This window comes from Frieseomelitta varia, unplaced genomic scaffold, assembly GCF_011392965.1.
Source record: "Frieseomelitta varia isolate USP_RPSP 00005682 unplaced genomic scaffold, Fvar_1.2 scaffold_468, whole genome shotgun sequence".
Taxonomy (NCBI): Eukaryota; Metazoa; Arthropoda; class Insecta; order Hymenoptera; family Apidae; genus Frieseomelitta; species Frieseomelitta varia.
In genome coordinates this window covers 15,960-38,151 of record NW_025110221.1, presented here as the reverse complement: position 1 = coordinate 38,151, position 22,192 = coordinate 15,960, and the positions used below count along the sequence as shown (strand labels likewise).

At 32.5% G+C, this 22,192-nt stretch overlaps 1 protein-coding gene across 3 annotated transcripts in view; it reads right to left on the bottom strand.

Annotated features, from left to right (window-relative positions):
* The window catches only part of LOC122532737 (solute carrier organic anion transporter family member 4A1), a 56,247-nt gene that overhangs the window by 25,085 nt on the left and 8,970 nt on the right, over window positions 1-22,192 (bottom strand). For all 3 annotated transcript variants that reach the window (XR_006307558.1, XM_043661776.1, XM_043661778.1), the window contains 7 exons: window positions 19,432-19,648; window positions 12,390-12,558; window positions 10,371-10,509; window positions 9,351-9,525; window positions 8,719-8,821; window positions 1,819-1,940; window positions 597-860 (listed from right to left, as the gene is read on the bottom strand). Coding sequence is in view for 2 of the 3 variants with exons in the window: in XM_043661776.1 (XP_043517711.1) it covers window positions 597-860; window positions 1,819-1,940; window positions 8,719-8,821; window positions 9,351-9,525; window positions 10,371-10,509; window positions 12,390-12,558; window positions 19,432-19,648 (1,189 nt within the window). In the remaining variant the exon portion in view is untranslated. The remainder of the gene's footprint in view (window positions 1-596; window positions 861-1,818; window positions 1,941-8,718; window positions 8,822-9,350; window positions 9,526-10,370; window positions 10,510-12,389; window positions 12,559-19,431; window positions 19,649-22,192) is intronic.

Sequence of the window (22,192 nt, the reverse complement as noted above, 5' to 3'; positions counted from 1 at the left end):
TTTTTTTTTCTTTACGCAAGAGTGTTTAGGTCCTCTCGGTGGTTTCGAAATTTCACGAAATTACGTGGATCGAGATACAGGGTGTTTCACCGCGATATCAAATTCAATAATATATAAGACTATAACGCGTGAAAAATTTATAATAACAGCTTTAAGCACGGATGATTTGATAAATGAATTTATTAATAAATTTAAATGACACGATTCCTTTCATCAAGTTTATCCCCGATTCGTTATGCGCAATGTGTAAGAAATTGTGCGCGATTAAAATTCTCGGTTGAAACACCCTGTAGACGAACGTCGACGATGATTTATGCCCGCAACATATCCGAGGGGATATATATCTGACGGTAACATATCGTTCAGTCGATATTTTCGCGCAAAGAGAGCAGAGAGGAAAAAAAGGTTGCAGCGTAAAAAAGAAAAAAAAGGAGGGTAAAAAATGTTTCGGTATTTGACGAAAAATGTCAACGATTACGCGTTGCGATGGACGAGAGGCGCGCGATTTTCTCTCTCTCTCTCTCTCTCTCTTTCCTTCTTTTTTTTTTTTGTTGGTTCTCTGATTGATTACGACAGAATGTTTGAATATTATTCACCCATTAGTAATGCGGCGGAGCTAGGGCTGACGTTGAATTGATTTTCGATCAGTTTCGGCAGGAACGCGGCGAAACCAGCGATAAGTAATCCTTCACTGGCACCTGCCAGATTCAACATGAAAAACCCCGGATTACCGAGCAGATCGGTGAGAGCGCGAGGCAGTTCCCGTATTTTCGAGAACGCCTCCCCTCGATCGCTCGAGGACGGCTGCTCGGGCTTCTGGTGCGCCTCTGACACCCTCTCTTTGGCCAGTTTCTCCGAACCTAAGGAAAAGAGACATCCGTTCCTTCTCAACAGTCGATTTACATCCCATTATACATATACTCGCGAGTATATTTGGACTGTCGATTGCTTGTCTTCGAGAGCGTGGTTAAATTTAATTGAAAGTTCCAGCATGAAGTTCGATCGAGAAATTACGTGAAAAGAAATCTGGAATAATCCTCGCGGATACGCGAAGTTTATGATATCCATGTTCCACGTGCGCTCGTTTCGCGCCGTAAATGGAATTTGTTGAAAAGAAACGCTGGTGTAAGTTATAGAAACACACATTTATTTTATACAGGTTAGCGAAAAAAAAAAGAGAGAATAATGATTTTATTGAAATTTTATTCAGTATTCGCCACCGTCGCGATTCAAAACAATCGACCTTTTCTTTTTCAATCGGCAAGTTCGACTCAATTTTCATCGTTAATTTAACGTCAATTTCGTTCGGCTGATTTGTTCTCGCCAAGCTTTCGTAAACTTGCTGATATTCGCTGCAACATTTCTTCGAGTCTCATTGAAATTCCAAGTCTCGTTGAACGTTTGGAACGATGTATTTTCGTTGTAAAGCAGCGTTGTAATTTACCGCAGAGGCTAACTGGCGACACGCGAGCCCTTGTCCCCACTTTCCTGATTACTAGCGCTACCCCCTCCACTGCGTCAGTGGAGGAGTGGGGGTCATGCACGGCGTCAGTGAAGGAGTGGGGGTCATGCACGGCGAGGAAATGTCAATGTAGTGGGGAAATCGTGGAGCAGTGGAGGGGGTAGCGCCAGCGATCAGTAAAGTTTGGGGCAAGGGCCGCCAGTTAGCCATCTCTAGAAAAAAAAAAAAAAAAATGGAAGGACGGATATAATATCTATATAATCGATTCTCAAAAGGTGACACGTACGAAATAAGGGTATACTCGAAAAAAGAAAGATGTCAAAAATATATATTTTATAATATTGAAGCGTGTGTACCAGGTAAAGCTGCCGGGAACGCCAAGATCGGTATAGCAATCGCGAAACATATGACTGCAGCCGCTAGGAAACCTATCCACCATGCTCCCACCCACACGTTGCTGTTCGGTGTCAGGCCGATCCTGCAAAATTTGTTATTTTTCAAATTAGTAAATCCTCCCGCTGAACGAGGCGAGATCTCGCGGATAAGTCTCGTCGTTTTTTAAACGACGCTATCAAACGGAGGACTCCCCGGGGGAAAGTAGGCCGGCGCGTAAACAAAAAAGGGACGGGCAACGATTCCAGGGAGAGAAAAATGTAATTATCCGGGAACAGTGTACTCGGTATACTCCGGCGAGTAGGCCGAGATTACTTTCCCGGTCGCGAAACTTGCCGATCTCCTCGCGCTTTTTTAATTGCGCCGGCAGCCGGCGGTCAGAAATTCCCCGACCGGCCGAGCCTCTGCAACTTTCCCGGCTAATTGCCCGGAAGCTCGTCCTTCCCTCGTGTTCTAAACCGATATAAACCGCGAACGAAACCATCGGCCTGCCGCGATTCATTCAAAAAAAAAAAAAAAAAAAAAAGAAAGAAGAAAAGTAGAAAAAAATTCCAATTGTTTCCACTTAGAGAGTAATTATTCTGTCAAAGACAAAGAGCAAATTGAGTACAGTAATCGGGCCGCAAGTGCAATGCGACGCACACATAGGGTGGCTCAAAAGTCTCTTCTCGTCTGTCGAAACACACGGAGAAGCTAATTTCGTTAGCTTTAAATTAAATCGATTAATTCATTGTACTTTAATTAAGTGTTTCTCTCAAACGTTCAGAAGAAAATGTATATTAAAACAGAATTAAATAACTGATTTTAATAGAAAGTATGGTATTCTTGGCCCACCTTGTACTTGAAACGCTCGATAATAATGAAATATCATCGCTCGAAAATGTTAAAGTTCTCCCATGAGAAAGTGCACGAACAATGGTTCTTTAATCTCGCCGGTACTTTCGAAGCCCCTCTCGTTCATCATCTTCTCCTTCAACGCGTGTACAATGCGCCATCATCATCGCGCGAGCATAACCGCTAGGGCTCGCCGTCTAGCAAATTCCTTCAGAATCGCGATATTACGGCACAATATACGTGACGTAACCTAGTGTGCGCAACTATGCGAGAAAGACATTTGTCTAGAAGCTAGAGTCTAAATTTGGAAAAAATTGACAGCGTATTCGTAACCTGAGGAGCTCACCTAATTATTCAAAATCGATTCATAAATTATTGGCAAGGTATGTGTAATATTTCACTCTTGATACGTTCGGTGTTTCAATGTTTTTCTGCAAATATTTTTCAAATCAAGTGCTGCCGATGGTAAATCGATTGGAGTTCTCGAGGGTTGTTTTATCGATCGACGAGACGAATATTTCCAGCAAGAGACTTCGCGTAAAACTTCCCCCCCCCCCCCCTCCGTGGCTAGGCTTATTTCCTCCTGGCGAAACCCAGGACTGCGAACAGGTGATTGATTGCCCGGAAACAGCTGACTAACTGCGCGATCATCCCTTAGCGGACTTAACTCCGTAATACTGACAAGCAATCGCCGTTCAGTCCTCTTTTTCCTCCGGTCTTCTAGTCGTAACTGATCTTTAAACGACACTCGGCCACTGTGGCTCCTCTCTGAATGCTGAATCCATAATTCGGTTGGCAGAGAGAAAGAGAGAGAGAGAGAAAAATTCAGAGTCTAAGATTTCGAGAAAACTAGCAATTTTTTAATTAAAATTTCTAAGAATAGTAAATTTTTAGTTACTAAATTTAATAATTTAATAGTAATTTAATTTCTCCAATTACTAAATTTAGTAATTTAATAGTAACATTTAGTTACTAAATCACTAATTTTTTAATTACTAAATTTAATAGTACTAAATCACTAATTTTTTTAATTATTAAATTTAGTAATTTAATAGTACTTTTTAGTTACTAAATTACCAATTTTTTAAATTACTAAATTTAGTAATTTAATAGCAACATTTAGTTACTAAATTACTATTTTTTTAAATTACTATATTACTAATTTTTTAAATTACTAAATTACTAATTTTTTCAATTACTAAATTTAGTAATTTAACAGTACCTTTTAGTTACTAAATTACCAATTTTTTAAATCACTAGATTTAGTGTTTTCATAGTAACTTTTAGTTACTGTATTACTAATTTTTTAAATTACTAAATTTAGTCATTTAATAGTAAATTACTAATTTTTTCAATTACTAAATTTAGTAATTTAACAGTACTCTTTAGTTACTAAATCACCAATTTTTTAAATCACTAAATTTAGTGTTTTCATAGTAACTTTTAGTTACTGTATTAGTAATTTTTTAAATTACTAAATTTAGTCATTTAATAGTAACTTTTGGTTACTAAATTACTAATTTTTTCAGTTACTAAATTTAGTAATTTAATAGTAACTTTCAGTTACTATATTACTAATTTTTTAAATGACTAAATTTAGCAATTTAACAGCAACTTTGTGGTAAACTTCGATAGTGACTTTTAGTTACTAAATTAGCTACAGGGTGAAAAGAAAAGTTTGTCCGTCTGCTGTCATAGATGAATTCTACACTTTCGATCGCCTTGAATTTCAAGGTTTTCAAAAATTTTTTTTTTCTATTGTATTCTACTCATCACAACCACAGGTCATGACAAGGTCAACAGTTCTTTTGTAAAATGGCAAAAAAAAAAAGTTTCTTTATCATTTAACACTGCGGACATGTGCGTTCTAACAGCGACTTTATGCTTCTGGACGTGTGGATGTCTATTTTACGTAATTTTCGTATTAGTTTTCACTAACATTTGATTTATCATAGTTGTAGCATCAGTGTCTAAATAAGCGTCCAAATAAATAAAGATAAAATTAATTGTTGAGATTATTCGAAATATAAACATTACATATACGCAATCAGATAAATCAGATAAAGTCGCTGTTAGAACGCACGCGTTCGGAGTTTTAAATGATCAAGAAACTTTCTTGCCATTTTTTAAAAGAACTATTCCTTGGAAAATTTTACTTTCGTGATGTGAAAAAGCCACGGACTTCTTCCTTTCCCGTACAAGTGAATTTATTAATTAGATGCGTCTTTCGAGTCGACAACTTGGTCTGTCTTGGTTACTCTTTGGTAATTCAACAGGAAATTTCCCTTTCCGTGTTTACGGAAGGAAGCATCGATTCATCTCTCGAACAGTGGCTTTCAAATATCCTTTTCGGAGGGGAAAAAAACTTAGGGATTCTAAATTTACTGATGTCCATTTGGACATCCACCGCAACGCGAAAGACACAGTTAACCACGAAACGCGAAAGAAGATCCTTTCGACTTTTCATTTCGGTCTCTTCCACTTTCTATTTTCTTCCTTCTTTCTTTTGCCTTTTATCTCCCGACGTAGGCTGTTGCCATAATAATTTCTCCGCTCCTCGAGCTTCGAAGCCTGGGTCCGATCTGTTAATCGAGAAAAAATGAAAGTTGCCAAGAAAATGATCGAAACTTTCGAAAGTTCGATGCTTGGGTTAGGCCATTTTTCGAAAATAAATCATCTCCTGCTTCGATTCGTTGCAATTCCAATCTCTCTCTCTCTCTCTACGAAGTTTCGAACTTAATCGTTTAATCGTGCAAATTTATCGCGCGAAGCAAGTGTCCTGCAAATTTAGAAAAGTTGAAACTTTCGCGAAGAAAGATCCCTTCCCCTTCCAAAAAAAAAAAAAAAAAAAAAAAAAAAACAATAACAGAGAACAACGTAAACCTGTCAAGCTAAAACAGCAAACACGTAGCCCGCCCAAATCGATAGCCCGCCATTTAAAAGTAAAATTCGCAAGGAATACGTTGGGAATACTTTGCTTTACACTTCTACACACCGAGACCGAACGACTCGATTTGCTATTCGATGCTCGGCGTGATGCACGTCTCCCGTTCTCCCGAGGAGAAACGAGAGAGAAAAAAAAGACTCTTGTTCAGCGAGCAACGATTAATTCGATTCTCACGTGTAGCGCGCGCGGAGGAGAAGGAGGAGGAGGAGGGGGAGGAGGAGGAGGAGGGGAGAAAGGGATGAGGGCTGCTTGGCAGGCAGGCGTCGCAGACAAATGGAACTTGATTGTGCTTTAAGTGCCATAAGGGGGATGAAGTGACAGTTTTGAAGGGGTAACATCGGCGTCATCGTCAAACATTGGTTCACCGCTTGACATTTTCCCTACGGAAGAGGGGGAGGGGAGAGGGGGCAGCCCCCCTCTTCTCCTCTACACGAGCTATGTACGTCCATGGGGGTTACATGCACTATTAATCGCGGCCCATTATACGCTCTAATGGTCCTTGAGGGATACACACAGGGCGCACTGCAGACTGAAAACAAAGATTTTATTTTCTTCGATATACTCTTCGCCCCCCCCCCCCCCCCCCCTCGCGCCATCTTCCTTGGCATCGAGTTGCTTCGATGGAAAATTCCAACCGTGGGTGTTATATTTCAAATGGGAACTGAACGTTTCATTGGACCGTGGATCAGAATCAGAAAAGTGACGGGAACAAGTAATTGTTGAAAAATCGTTACTGCTTAACGTTAAACCGATCAGGTTTATTTTTTTTTTTTTATTATCTGAAAGTTATTTTGTTGCATTGTTGCCTGTATTAAATTGACAATTAATCGTCAGGATTTCCCTTTCGTAAAGAGATCTGATTACAGCGGTGTCATGGTGTGTTTGGTTTATTGAATCAAGCGAATCTGCGCGCAAAGTCCGAAATTTGGCTAGTAGAGGGCAGATAAATGAACGAAAGTAAATTTGATCAGCATCCAGTGACAGGGACGAAAGGGAAAAAGAGCATGGATCACGGTCACCCTCGTTATCGTTCCAGCGACAAGAAGATAATTAAACGACGCAAACATAGTTAACAACGTTTCGCAATGTAACGTAATGACGCGCTGTTCCTCCTGCGATGCTTCTTTTCAAGGCCGTGAAACGGCAAAAATAGACGATAAAAATCCGATAGCCCGTGTACACCGGCGACATCGTCCACCGTGGGTCCGTTAACTCGATTTCTCCTCGGGCGTCCGTGTTCCCCATGAAAATCCTGTTCTTTATGGTTTGTCAAGAAATTTATACAAAATTCGAGCCGCCTCTTCAAAATCCCGCGATTAACTTGCAAATTCTTCGAGCTTAAACGTAATTATATACGTGTAAAATGAACGTAAAGAATATTAAGTCAGAATTTGTCGGACTTATTTGCCAAGAAATTTCTGTAAAACTCGAGTCCGAAAATTTATAATTGTAAAAAATATTATACAAAATTCGAGTCAATTAATTTATAATTATAAAAAAATTTATAATTATAAAAACTATTATATAAATTAAATTATTTCTATAAATTAAATTAAATTACTTATAATTATAAAATAATATAAATTAAATTATTTATAATTATAAAATAATATAAATTAAATTATTTATAATTATAAAATAAAAATATAAGTTAATAAACTATATTAATAAAAATATAAATTAATAAATAAAAATATAAATTAAATTATTTATAATTATAAAAAATATTATATAAAATTCATTCATATTATAAAAAATATTATATAAAAATATTATATAAAATTCGTGTCAATTAATTCCCAAATTCTTCGAGCTTAAACGTGTACTGTAAAAATGAATATAAAGAGTGCAACATGTGCACACATGTAAAATATGTAAAATATGTAAGACTGTCGAATTTGTCGCAATTTATTTGTTGTATAAAGCATCTGGTTCTCGACCAAATAATCAACCAACAACCAGGAACCACTTGCCCCGTAAATGTCGGACAGATCGTGGCAAACAGTCGATAAATTTTGGCGAGAATTTAATAAAGTCGGCGTGACGCGCTGCTAAACGCCCCTCCCCCCTCCCCTCTATTCGTACTCGAGCCTCGGAGTGGGGGGTGGAGGGAGGTAGGAGTGGGGGGGAACGGAGGCGAAAAAAGCGGGAAACGCGTTTAACGCGTGGCGACAAATTCCGATGGCGCAGCCATTACGCGTCATTCCCCATCGGCATTCGACGACTATGAACCCCTTTAGCCAGCGTGAAACGCATAATGAACGCGAACAACTTCCCAAGCCATTGTCCGTCCGTTGTAATTCTTCCTTCCAAGAGTCTCGTCGTCCCTCTCTCTCTCTCTCTCTCTCTCTTTCTCTTTCTCTCTTTCTACCAATTCCAATGCTCTTCGAGCATAACGTTTAACCGATAAAATTCTTTTTTTCACCCGACTACCGTGAAAACGTTCGAGAAACATTTCGTCATCAAAGCGTTTTCCACCGTTCTAAGCCGGGGCTTCTCGAGTTTAAGTCAGTCTGAATTGAATTCAAGTGACGAAACTTGGATTAGTATATGAATATTTGCCTTTGCCTTTGACACAGTGAAATCATAATGCTCGTACGTATATTCGCAGAATTGTTTTCGAATTAAATTTTCTTTCGTCAGTTTCTTTATTCTTTCTATAGATGATTGATTTGTATGTCTGGTGTTTATGTACATCTGCTAATCTGAGCATTTTTAAAATCCTGTGACGCACCGCCCCTGTGACGCATGATTTCTAGCATTCGAAATTATTTTTATCACTGAATTTTTTTCACTTTTCAAAGGCCGGGGAAGCCAGAAAGGCCATGAACTTCATCGAAACAATCTTCTAAAGAGCATGACATCCGTGAAAAGGGAAAAGTGAGAAAGTTAAATTTTCATTTAGAAGAAATGCAAACAAATAATTCATTCGCGAATCGCTCTCCTAGAAACTCGAATTCCCCTCTCGCCCTGGGCAAGAGTTTGAGAAACCCTGTTATTTTCAAAAGCAAGTTTGGAACGGTCGGTCAGAAGCCATGCATAACCAGAGTTCAAGAAAAATTTGTATTGTGTTTAGACTCACTCTGACGGGTCCACGGTGATGAAATCTGTGTACAGCTTCAATAATTCGCCACCGACCACGTACCCCAGTGCAGGTCCTATTATGGCCATTGTGTAGAAAATTCCTAGAGGGAGGGGAGTCTTTTAACGTAACGCTCGCCTTCAGAGAGACAACTTCTTTGCTGTTACTTCTCGTTCGCCATTTACAATCATGTACAGGCTGACTCACGTAACTTGCACACCTGATAAATAACTTAAAGTATAAAAAATATCTCAACCATGGCTTAATACTTTTTTCTTACTTGGAATTTAATAATATTCTTGATGAAAAGTTAAAATTATGTTGATAAAAAATAAAAATAATCGATTTACGATTAAAAGAAACATATGTGGTCCAATTGGAAAGGAAATAAAGTAAAATATGACCTTGGAAATTTCGAAAAACCCATAAAAAATTGATATATTTGTCACATTTTGCCTCCCTCAGAATCATACAACTTTTGTATTAAACAATCTTTCATTAGACGTGTAATTTAAAAATTATTTCAAAGTGTGCAAGTTACGTGAATCACCCTGTACATCACTATAGTTTGTTAACTTCTTTTTTGTGACAAAAAGGCTTGAACAGATAGCAGATGGACTTGACTCGCTTACCTACGTACACAGAGGACATCTTTTTCGACACGTTCTCGTCTAGGTACGTAACGCCGAGCGTGTAAAAAGGAGCGGAGCCTGCTCCGTGCAGAAGTTGGGCCATCAGAAAGATAGTTAAGTACAGCCCGCTGTACGGTTCCTGGTCCACTTGGCCCACGGACCCATTACAAGACAGCTGAATGGCAAGGAAGTGAATCGAGAGTAATTTAATTAGCAACCAAGGACAAAAATATCTTTCTCTCTTCTGACGAGACATTTTGTTAGAATTGGGAGGAAAATACAGAAAAAAAAGAGGATTCTGTTGGTTGTACATCTATGGTTGTACGTCTGGACAAGAAAAGTAATGAGTAAAATTGGTTCTTTATCCTCTATTCTATTATTGAACTTTACTACATTATCAAAAATATTATTAAAATCTATTAAAATTAAAATATTAAATAAATATTAAAATATTAAATTTATTAAAATTAAAATATTAAATAAATATTAAAATATTAAATTTATTAAAATTAAAATATTAAATAAATATTAAAATATTAAATTTATTAAAATTAAAATATTAAATAAATATTAAAATATTAAATTTATTAAAATTAAAATATTAAATAAATATTAAAATATTAAATTTATTAAAATTAAAGTGTTAAATAAATATTAAAATAAATATTAAAATATTAAATTTATTAAAATTAAATATAATTAAAATTTATTAACGAAGGTTTGTTACGTTTTCAAAAATTTATTGACTTCTATGGAAATCCTCCGTTGCAATTCTACTATTCTCGAAAAAGCTTCATTACACTTTTCAAAAATTTACTGACAAAGATTTATTACGGTCTCAAAAGTTCATTAATTTTCGCGGAGGATTAAAATCCTCGTTACGTAACGAGTTCTATTATTCTGGAAAAGGAACTTCATCACATTTTTCAGAAATTTATTGAAGATCCCCTCTTGCGCTGCGGTATAAAACATTCGTTCGAATTCGACTGAATTAATTAGTAAGCCCATGGTATTACGTACCGAGCGGGACGATGTGTTCGTCACCCTCTGGCATATATTCTCCGACTGCTGACCGCCTCTGTATGGCCCGGCGATATAGTGGGGGGACGCGAAAAGTAGACTTCCTAAACCTAATAGTAAAACGCCTATGCCTATGTACCTGTCGAACAGAAACGAAATTTTAAATCGAACTTAACCACTTGCGCTGGCAACTGATTGCGGACCGTAACGAGTGACCGAACCGTACACAATAAATCGTCTTTTTTTTTGAATTCATCGGTCATATCATTGGATAAAAATTACTGAGAAGCAATAAATTTATTTGTTCTGCTTGGGTTATACTTATAAACTGAAAGAATATTGCAATTTTGGGACAAAAAGTTCTCAACGTGCGTGGCAAGAAGCTAAAAGCCTTTCTTCGCCTTTTCATTAAAAGTAACAACGTCTCTCCACAGTCTCGTTTGCATTTAAGTATTACAAATATAATACATTTGACATCTGAAAATTTTAATATTCTCACTTATTTTTCTAAGCAAATTTTCTTGACGACAACTTCAAAATACGTTATTATTTTGTTAAGGTATGTTTGTATGTACAGTCGTCCTCCGATAAGTGTACTTTTCCCCAGTTAAGCGTCTATTCCTATCCACCACCAATTCTTAGAATTGGGACTATCCTCACTCCATGCTATTGTATCATCTAACAGTGTGAAATATGACACTTGCACGCAACAAGCGATATGTACTATACTATATATACACCTTTCCGTTTAAACGGAACCACTCTCGGTCCCTTAACTGAAAACTACTTGTATTTGTAAAGATCACAGAGTTAAGAGCCAATAGTAATCTGCACAAGTTCTGAAAATTCCAGAGTGCCCGCGATTAATATTCGCGTTGAAAACTTCACTTTACTTTCAAGACTACATTGTTTAACCTTTTCTGAAAGTGTTATTTATCGATTATCGATTAAGGATCAGGCAGAGGGGAAACGAAGAATGGGCTGCGAAAGTGTCGAGGAACGAAATGGAGATTAACCGACGCCGGCATTGTCGTCGGTCCGACTGACGTTAGGATTAATATTTATGAGAACTGTCGGGGTGAATCGATATCCGTATTAATATTAATAGGCAAGACAATCCCTTGTATATTTGCATACGCGTATGCACTGTGTACACACACGTGTGCAGTGTGTATTACACATATTGTTCGATGATTTTCAAATGCAATATACAACATATTTTGAAGTTGCCAATCGAATCTGTTCGAGGGAATTTTTTTGGAATAATCGGGGACGTTTGCTTGCAACATATATTTTTAATCACTTTTTAAACTTTTATCCTGTGTGTTTCTCGGGAAACATACAGGGTGGTCCAAAAGTCACTTCCTAAGATAAAATAAAATAAATCCGTAATTTTTTTTATTATATACTGTTTCTAACACTTGAAAAGAATAATTTTTAAAACACAATGAAAAAATCGTGTTTGAACTTCAATTTAATTTAAAATTAAGAGAATTAGTTTCTTTCTATATTTTGATGTTTTGTTAAAAAAAAAAAAGAAAATAGGCGAGAAGAAATTTTTGGTGCATCCTGTATTTCTCTGTATTTTTTTTATTATATACTGTTTCTAACACTCGAAAAGAATAATTTTTAAAACACAATGAAAAAATCGTGTTTGAACTTCAATTTAATTAAAAATTAAGAGAATTAGTTTCTCTCTATATTTTGATGTTTTGTTAAAAAAAAAAAAAATAGGCGAGAAGAAATTTTTGGTGCACCCTGTATTTCTCTATATTTTTTTTTATATACCGTTTCCAACACTCGAAAAGAATAATTTTTTTATATACCGTTTCCAACACTCGAAAAGAATAATTTTTTTTTATATACCGTTTCCAATACTCGAAAAGAATAATTTTCAAAACACAATGAAAAAATCGTGTTTGAACTTCAATTTAATTTAAAATTAATAGAATTAGTTTCTCTTTATATTTTGATGTTTTGTTAAAAAAAAACATTACTACGTTACGCGTAGGTGTATACCTTGGTTTTGATGCTTTTGAGCGACCGCCGAGGTAGCTCACTGGAACCAGAGTAAGGAAACTGGCAATGTCGTATCCGCCTGCTATCAGGCCAGTCTGCGACGATCTTAGACCAAATCTCCTTTCTATCGTGGTTATGACCACGTTCACGAAACCGTTCACCACCATTCCTGCAACAAAAATCGTAGAATTTCATTTAGAGTAAAAACGTTGTTCTAATAAATTACAAATAGCATTATTTGTACAATAAAGAAATTAATTTGGAATAAAAAAAAAATGTACAAATGCACGAAGTTATGAAATGAATGACACGCGATCTAATAACACCAACACAGATAATCAATACTAAATTTTAAAGATATATATATATATATATATATATATATATATATATATGCGTCACATGTAGATAAGATAAAGTCGCTTATATTTATAAATTATTGCAAACAAATGGTCCTAATGCTCTATGCTAGAGCCTCTAGTAGATTACTAATACTACCCTCTCCACTATATTGAAATTTCCTCTCATAGTGAGAGAGTGGAGGGGGTAGCACTAGCGGCCAGGAAAGTAGGGGCAAGGGCCGCCAGTTAGCTACCTCTGCTCCATGTAGTTAGTTTCATCCTAGAGACAAATTATCGTTATAAATAAAATATAGGAATTATTATTATAAATTATTATTATAGGATTATTATTATAAATATAGGAATTATTATTATAAATTATATATATTATTATAAATATAGGAATTATTATTATAAATTATATATATTATTATAAATATAGGAATTATTATTACAAATTATATATATTATTATAAATATAGGAATTATTATTATAAATTATATATATTATTATAAATACAGGAATTATTATTATAAATTATATATATTATTATAAATATAGAAATTATTATTATAAATTATATATATTATCATAAATATAGGAATTATTATTATAAATTATATATATTATCATAAATATAGGAATTATTATAAATTATATTCAGGACCAATGTAGCTTAATATTTTTTTACTTGGAATTTGATATTCCTTCGATTCTTTCCATCGAAAACAATGTATAATGCAATTGAAGAAGATAAAAATAACTTGAAAATTTCAAAACTCTTTAGTACACACAGGCTACATTTTGCCTCCCTTAAAATCATACAACTTTTGTATTGAACAATTTTTCATTTGAACGCATAATTTAAAAGTTATTCATCAGGTACGGAAATTACGTGAATCACCTTGTACAGTGTGCGCTATTTTTTGCACCATACCTTACCATACATACGCTATACTTGACAGAGGATATTTTACTATACTATACGTACACTATACTTTATTGTGAGCATCTGAAAGTGTCGTACAACCGATAATATCTGGAACATCAATTCAGTTGTTTCTGTCAATCAATTTTTTTCAATCAATCCTGACCGATTTATAACGAGCATCCTGATAATACCTTTGATCCCGTTTTGTCCTGATTCTCGTACTCGAAACAACGTTACGATCTTCGATACGCGTGTGCGTCAAAGCCGAACACGCTTCAAACAAATGCGCCGCGTGTAAATGAATCAGAAGGGATAAACTAATTCAATTATCGTCTCCCCTCGGCTCGACTCAGTGTCCGCTCACCCTCGAAGAAATCGCTCTCTCCAACGTAAATCTATTAAACACTTCTTTCTCACGAATGTGCACGATGCTAATCTGTCGCTGAATCGAACAATGCTCGTCCGTTCGTTCGTTTGCCTGTTCTTTCGTTACACGCTGCAAACGGGCGTTGACAACGCGTCGAATTACAAAACACAGTGGCCACGCCGTGCAGTATCGTCTGACAAAAGCGTTTAACCATCTCTGACAATTGCAAAAATAAATTTCCTCTCGCTGGCGGATTCAAGAGCGGAGAGAGGAGAGAGGCTTCGTAAGGTCCCCTTTTGACTGTTCTCTGATGTTAGGGTTGCTGTTGTTTGAATCTTTAATTTTATTATTTTATTTTATTTTATTAAATCTTATTATTTTATTTTATTAAATTCTATTATTCTATTTTATTAAATCTTATTATTTTATTTTATTAAATTCTATTATTCTATTTTATTTTATTTCATTAAATTTTATTATTCTATTTTATTTTACCAAATTTTATTATTCTATTTTATTTTATTAAATTTTATTATTCTATTTTATTTTATTAAATTTTATTATTCTATTTTATTTTATTAAATTTTATTCTATTTTATTTTATCAAATTTTATTATTCTATTTTATTTTATTAAATTTTATTATTTTATTTTATTTTATTAAATTTTATTATTCTATTTTATTTTATTAAATTTTATTCTATTTTATTTTATCAAATTTTATTATTCTATTTTATTTTATTAAATTTTATTATTTTATTTTATTTTATTAAATTTTATTATTCTATTTTATTTTATTAAATTTTATTCTATTTTATTTTATCAAATTTTATTATTCTATTTTATTTTATTAAATTTTATTATCTTATTTTATTTTATTAAATCTTATTATTTTATTTTATTTTATTAAATTTATTAGAATATTATTGGATGTGTGGTAAAATTTTACAATATTAATATACATATAATAGAATGGTTGAATATTGCCAGTAGGTTAAAATTGCATTATTATTATCAATTAAATAAAATAATGAAATTGTATTAGAATGTATTTATTATTATCCGTTATTAATAAAATTGCATTATACAACGTATCATACATTTTTTCGATAGAAAAATAATAATAAACAATAATAAATCGTATTCCAAGCAACACTGTACAATTTATTATATATATATAGCATTACTCCGTACAATTCTTCCAATGAAAAATCCTCCGCGCGTATATTCAAATCCTCAACAATTAACACGACGATCACAGACGCTTGTGAACAGAAGCGAAATAGCGCTGGAGTCTGTCCACTCGGAAAATGAACCACCTTCGTTCCCCATTGTACCGCCAATAGGAGAATTTTAATTAAGGCCAGAGCACCAGTCGTACACGCCGTGGACAATTTGTTTTTCTCAAATTGCCAGCCCATTCTTACCTTGTCTCCAGCTGGTGCGCATAATTGGTTAACAATTACAATAAATATCAGGAAATTTACGAAAGAACAAGACATGAACTGACACATACTACGTTTAATAAAATGTGGATCAATTATTATTGCGTTATGGATCAATTGTTATTGCATACAAGACATTAATTACGATAATAAATATCAGGGCATTACAAAATCTGAGACACGTTCAACAAAACGTGGATCAATCATTATTATTACACATACGAGGCACACGTGACACTGTCATATCTGAGACACGTCGTGTATAAAATTACAGAATTAATTATTATTGCGTTACGGATCAATTATTATTCCATACGAGACACTGTCAAATGTAACACGCGTGTCAGATCCGAAAATGCAGATGGATCATTATTATTGCACGCGGGATATCAGCCTGCAAAGCCTTGGCACACATCGTAATCATTGCAACAGTGCCAGAGCCAACTTGAACGAAGCGTGCACGAGCAGCATTAGGTTATAGTACGCTCGTACTTATCCTCGACTTGTAGACAGACGATTGCCGAGTCCATTGTTCGGCAATTTGTTCAATCCCAATTGGACGAAGGACAATTTCTTTTATCTTCTTGGCGAAGAAGAGGGGCAGAGGGGGGGGGGGAGGAGGAGGGCAGCAGTGAGAGAGGACCCGAACAAACTTATTTAAACTAAAGTACTCCGTAAGCACACCGTGAGCTACCGTGAGCTACCCTTCAACGCCCTCGCTCGCCCCTGTTCGCCGCGTTTCTCTTTTCGTCGACGTTCTCCCACCAACCACCCTGCAACAGCGTGTCAACCTCCTGCCACCGGCCCGGAAAACTCGATTTCCGGTTATCGTCAGTCACCGTCGTCGACGGCCCCCGTCCGTCCCTCACCCCCTAACCCGCCCCCTCACCGCCGCCGTGAAAGCTTCGAAATTGCATTCGAATGCACGGCTATTAGTAACGCCAAACGACGATATCGGAGTCAATCGGCTGCTGCGTGTGTTTATACGCGCATATGTGTGCTTTATACGTGTGCATGTACGCTCGCGCGTGTACATATGTCCATTCGTAAGTGTTACCAACGGTGGGGAGGAGGGGAGGGAGGGAAAGAAATTTGAACGGAGAGGACAGACTGAAGAGAAACTCTTTAATTCAACCCCTCTTTCAGTTTCAAATCTCAGGCAGCCATTTTGTGGAAATTTCGTGACACAAGTGAAAAATTTCACGGGGGACAGTTCAGTTTAGTAAAATACAAATAAAAGACAAAAATTGTATATATGTAATTTTGTATGTTATTTAAATTTTAAGTTATATTTTATATAGTATAGAAATTATATGTTACTTAAATTTTAAATTATATTCTATGTATCAGAGAAATTATATATTATTTAAATTTCAAATTATATTTTATGTATTATAGAAACTATATATTATTTAAACTTTAAATTATATTTTATATATCATAAAAATTATATATTATTCAAACTTTAAATTATATTTTATATATTATAGAAATTACATATTATTTAAACTTTAAATTATATTTTATTTATTATAGAAATTATATATTATTTAAATTTCAAATTATATTCTATATATTATAAAAATTATGTACTATTTAAACTTTACATATTATAGAAATTATATATTATTTAAATTTCAAATTATATTTTATGTATTATAGAAATTATATATTATTTAAATTTCAAATTATATTTTATGTATTATAGAAATTATATATTATTTAAATTTTAAATTATATTTTATATATTATAGAAATTATATATTATTTAAATTTTAAATTATATTTTATGTATTAGAGAAATTATATATTATTTAAATTTCAAATTATATTTTATGTATTATAGAAATTATATATTATTCAAATTTTAAATTATATTTTATATATTATATATAAGAATTATATATTATTTAAATTTTAAATTATATTTTATATGTCATAAAAATTATACATTATTTAAATTTCAAATTTTATTTTATATGTCAGAAAAATGATATATTATTTAAATTTTAAATTATATTCTATACATCATAAAAATTATATATTATTTAAATTTTAAATTATATTTTATATATTATGGAAATTATATATTATTTAAACTTTAAATTATGTTTTGTTTATTATAGAAATTATATATTATTTAAATTTAAAATTATATTCTATATATTATAAAAATTATATATCATTTAAACTTTAAATTATATTCTATATATTATAAAAATTATATATTATTTAAACTTTAAATTATATTCTATATATCATAAAAATTATACATTATTTAAATTTTAAATTATTTTATATATCATAAAATATCATAATTATTTTATATATCATAAAATATCATAATTATTTTATATATCATAAAAATTATATAATAAAGCTTCGTGTATACATATAAACACGAAGCTTTTGCATTCGACTTCATCGAATTTGTTCGATTTATTCGATTTACTGGACGTCGAGAAACTTATGGACAAGTGTGTACATTGGATTATACCGAAAAATCAGCATGCATTTGCCCGACGTTGTTCAGGGGGTAGGGGAATATCGCTACCAAGTTGGTGTATTGGCAAATGTCACGTTTATGATCGACAGAGTTTCCGAATTCGACCTGGCTGGCATTTTCGATACGTCGCTCGTAGACACGGGGTTTATTGTTAGTAGGAATGTTTGACGCGTTTGTGGCGGCTTGATTACAAAGCTGGATCGTGTTTAACGATCACGCGTGTAACCCTTTGCGACCGGGGGAAATAAATACGCGAAAGTATATCGCTGAATTATTGAAACCCGACGAATTAATAATTCCAGTGTCGATATACAGGTAACTATCCCAGTTATGGTTGTTGAGCTTTAATTTTAGTTTATACTTGTTTCGGTTTAAAAAAGTTTCTAGATGCTACACTATACTTTCTGTAAATTTTAAAAGATCAATAATCATAATTTTGTGCGAAGGAAAGAAATTTTTAAAGAAATTTTTATTCATTTCGCACAATGTCCTCTATGAACCTCGGAAGATTAATAATTATAACTTTGCACGAGGACAGAGAATTTTATTCATTTCAAAATCAAGCAATAAATTGTCAATTATATAAAATAATTCGTAAAATATGAATTTCAATATAATAGGTGTTTATAAAAAATTCATATTTTACGTAATGAATAATTTGTAAAATAATACGGTTTATATGAATAATTTGTAAAATATGAATTTCAATATAATAGGTATTTGTAAAACGATAAAAAATAATTTGTTAACATTGACGATTATTGTAATTTTAATGCCGATACAGGCAGCAATTATTCCAATTATGGTTGTAGGTTTAAAATTACCTTTTTAGAGGCTACACTATACCTTCTATAAATTTTCAAAGATCAATAATCATAATTTTGTGCGAGGGAAAGAAATTTCTATTTATTTTGCACTGTATCCTCTATGAACCTTGGAAGATTAATAATTATAACTTTGCACGAGGACAGAGAATTTTATTCATTTCAAAATCAAGCAATAAATTGTCAATTATATAAAATAATTCGTAAATTATGAATTTCAATATAATAGGTATTTATAAAAAATTCATATTTTACGTAATGAATAATTTGTAAAATAATACGGTTTATATGAATAATTTGTAAAATATGAATTTCAATATAATAGGTATTTGTAAAACGATAAAAAATAATTTGTTAACATTGACGATTATTGTAATTTTAATGCCGATAGGTGCAGGTAGCAATTATTCCAGTTATGGTTGTAGGTTTAAAATTATCTTTCTAGATTACTTAAAACCTTCAGAAGATTAATAGTCACAATTTTTAATAATTCTACGTTGAATTAAATTTTAGAAAATTAACAACTATTTCGAAGATCGTAATTTCAACTGTTTTTTTACGAAGAAAAAGAATTTCAAAATCGAGTAATAAACATCTCTCTCGTAAAACTGTATTAAACTGCACTCACCTTGCATTGCACCTGTCCAGCACAACCAGAAAAGCGCCCATTTCGCGGTTCGAAATTGCTGCAGGTAAACAGGCTTGAACCAGAACCAGCCACACTTGGGCTCGGTTGACCTCTCCGACTCCTTCGCTGCTTCCGACTTTATTTCCGGCTTCGTGGGCCCATCCCTGAACTGTTCCGAAAAACTGGACAGGGTCTCGTGCATGTCCGGCACCCCCGACTGTAATATCACAGAACGACACGATCAGGAATCATCGAATCATTTGATGATTAATGCAATGTAACATACACGTATGATAATAATATACTTAATGCATATTATAATAACATAGATTATAATTACATATAATAATTATAATAACATATATTATAATTACATATAATAATTATAATAACATATATTATAATTACATATAATAATTATAATAACATATATTATAATTACATATAATAATTATAATAACATATATTATAATTACATATAATAATTATAATAACATATATTATAATTACATATAATAATTATAATAACATATATTATAATTACATAAAATAATTATAATAACATATATTACAATTAAATATACAAATTATAATATATGTTAATATAGTATAATATAATATACTATACTAATATAGTATAATATAATACTATAATACTATATAATATAGTATAATATAATACTATAATACTATATAATACTATACTAATATAATATAATATAATACTATGCTAATATAGTATAATATAATACTATACTAATGCATTATAACCTAATCAAGTTGCAGTGATACCTCTTGAACTGCACAATAATTATTTCTTTTTTGAAAAGTTTAACGCTAGAACTACCAAAGTGGTCAAGATGACTAATTTATGTAATTTTCTATGGAAATTTGATACATGTACAAACCATATTTTTAGATCTATACTTTTAGATACTCGAGTGACTTTTAGTAAATATATTAATGAAAGTGTTCTTTGTTACGTTATTAACTTTTTCTTTTCTGGGATGTTTAATGCTTTTAACCAAAGTGGTAAAAATGATTAATTTATATAATTTTCTATGGAAATTTTATATATGTACAGTCTATATTTATATAATTTTCTATGGAAATTTGATATATGTACAGTCTATATTTATATAAGTACTATTCAGTCTATATTTATATAATTTTCTATGGAAATTTGATATATGTACAGTCTATATTTATATAAGTACTATTCAGTCTATATTTATATAAGTTTCTATGGAAATTTGATACATGTACAATCCATATTTTTAGATCTATACTTTTAGATACTCGAGTGACTTTTAGTAAAATATATTAATAGAAGTGTTCTTTGTTACGTTATTAACTTTTTCTTTTTTGGGATGTTTAACACTTTTAACCAAAGTGGTCAAAATGACTAATTTATGTAATTTTCTATGGAAATTTGATATATGTACAATCCATATTTTTAGATCTATACTTTTAGATACTCGAGTGACTTTTAGTAAAATATATTAATGAAAGTGTTCTTTGTTACGTTATTAACTTTTTCTTTTCTGGGATGTTTAATGCTTTTAACCAAAGTGGTCAAAATGACTAATTTATATAATTTTCTATGGAAATTTTATATATGTTTAGTTTATATTTATATAAGTACTATTCAGTCTATATTTATATAATTTTCTATGGAAATTTGATATATGTACAGTCTATATTTTTAGATCTATAGATACTCGAGTGATTTTTAGTAAAATATATTAATAGAAGTGTTCTTTGTTACGTTATTAACTTTTTCTTGCACGTTGCGATGTAACTTCTTTGCTACAAATATTATACTTCATTACCTAATCCCGTTTATCACCTAAATCTCGAATAATTCGAACGTTTTTCGATTTACATTTTCCATCGGTATCGTTCGTAAAAAAAAAAAAAAAAAAAAAAAAAAGGAAAGAAGAAAAAGACGAGAGGGGATTAAAATTTGAACACGATCGCGTGTAAATAAAATCGTAGCGGAACAAGTTAAAACTGTAAATATGTGCACGGGGAATTATTAGCTATCGGAAATTGCGCGATGTGTACCGAATAAATACATCTATACGATATTCCGCGCATCAAGTTTAATTATTGGCTTTTGCCTCCGCGCGTAAGGGAGAACAACGCATCGCGACGAGACGAGCAACACGCTGTTGCGATCAAGGGGGTGTTCAATTTATGTTTTATCGGTATTCTAACATTTTACATTATCACGCTTCGCGCGATTCTCATTAATCATTTGACTGGCGGTTATTAACACTCTCTTCTACAGCCATTTCGTGGCTAAAAATGTAAAATCAGTGAAGTCAATTGTCAAGTCTCACCACCAAAACTCTAAGATTTCTCCGGAATTATCGAGAATTGAACATTTTCAACTTCGTGTACTTAAAAGTGGGGAAATTTGTTAAAGAGACAAAAATCAAATACTGTCTGCAAAAGTGACATTCTAGAAAAATTTACTTAAAGTACAATTTCTACCGCGAAATGTTAATTATATTTATTTTTCATTCTTTATAATCTTAAAATTTTGTAAAATGTAAATTTTATTAGGAATTATATGTATATTTCAGGGTAAACCTAACCTACAATTTTTACTGTGAAGTATTTATTAAATGTGAATTTCATTACGAAATATATTTTATGGTAAAGCTAACCTATGACGGTATAATTTTTACAACGAAATATTAATTATAATTATTCTTAAAATTCGTGAAATATGAATTTCATTACGAAATATATA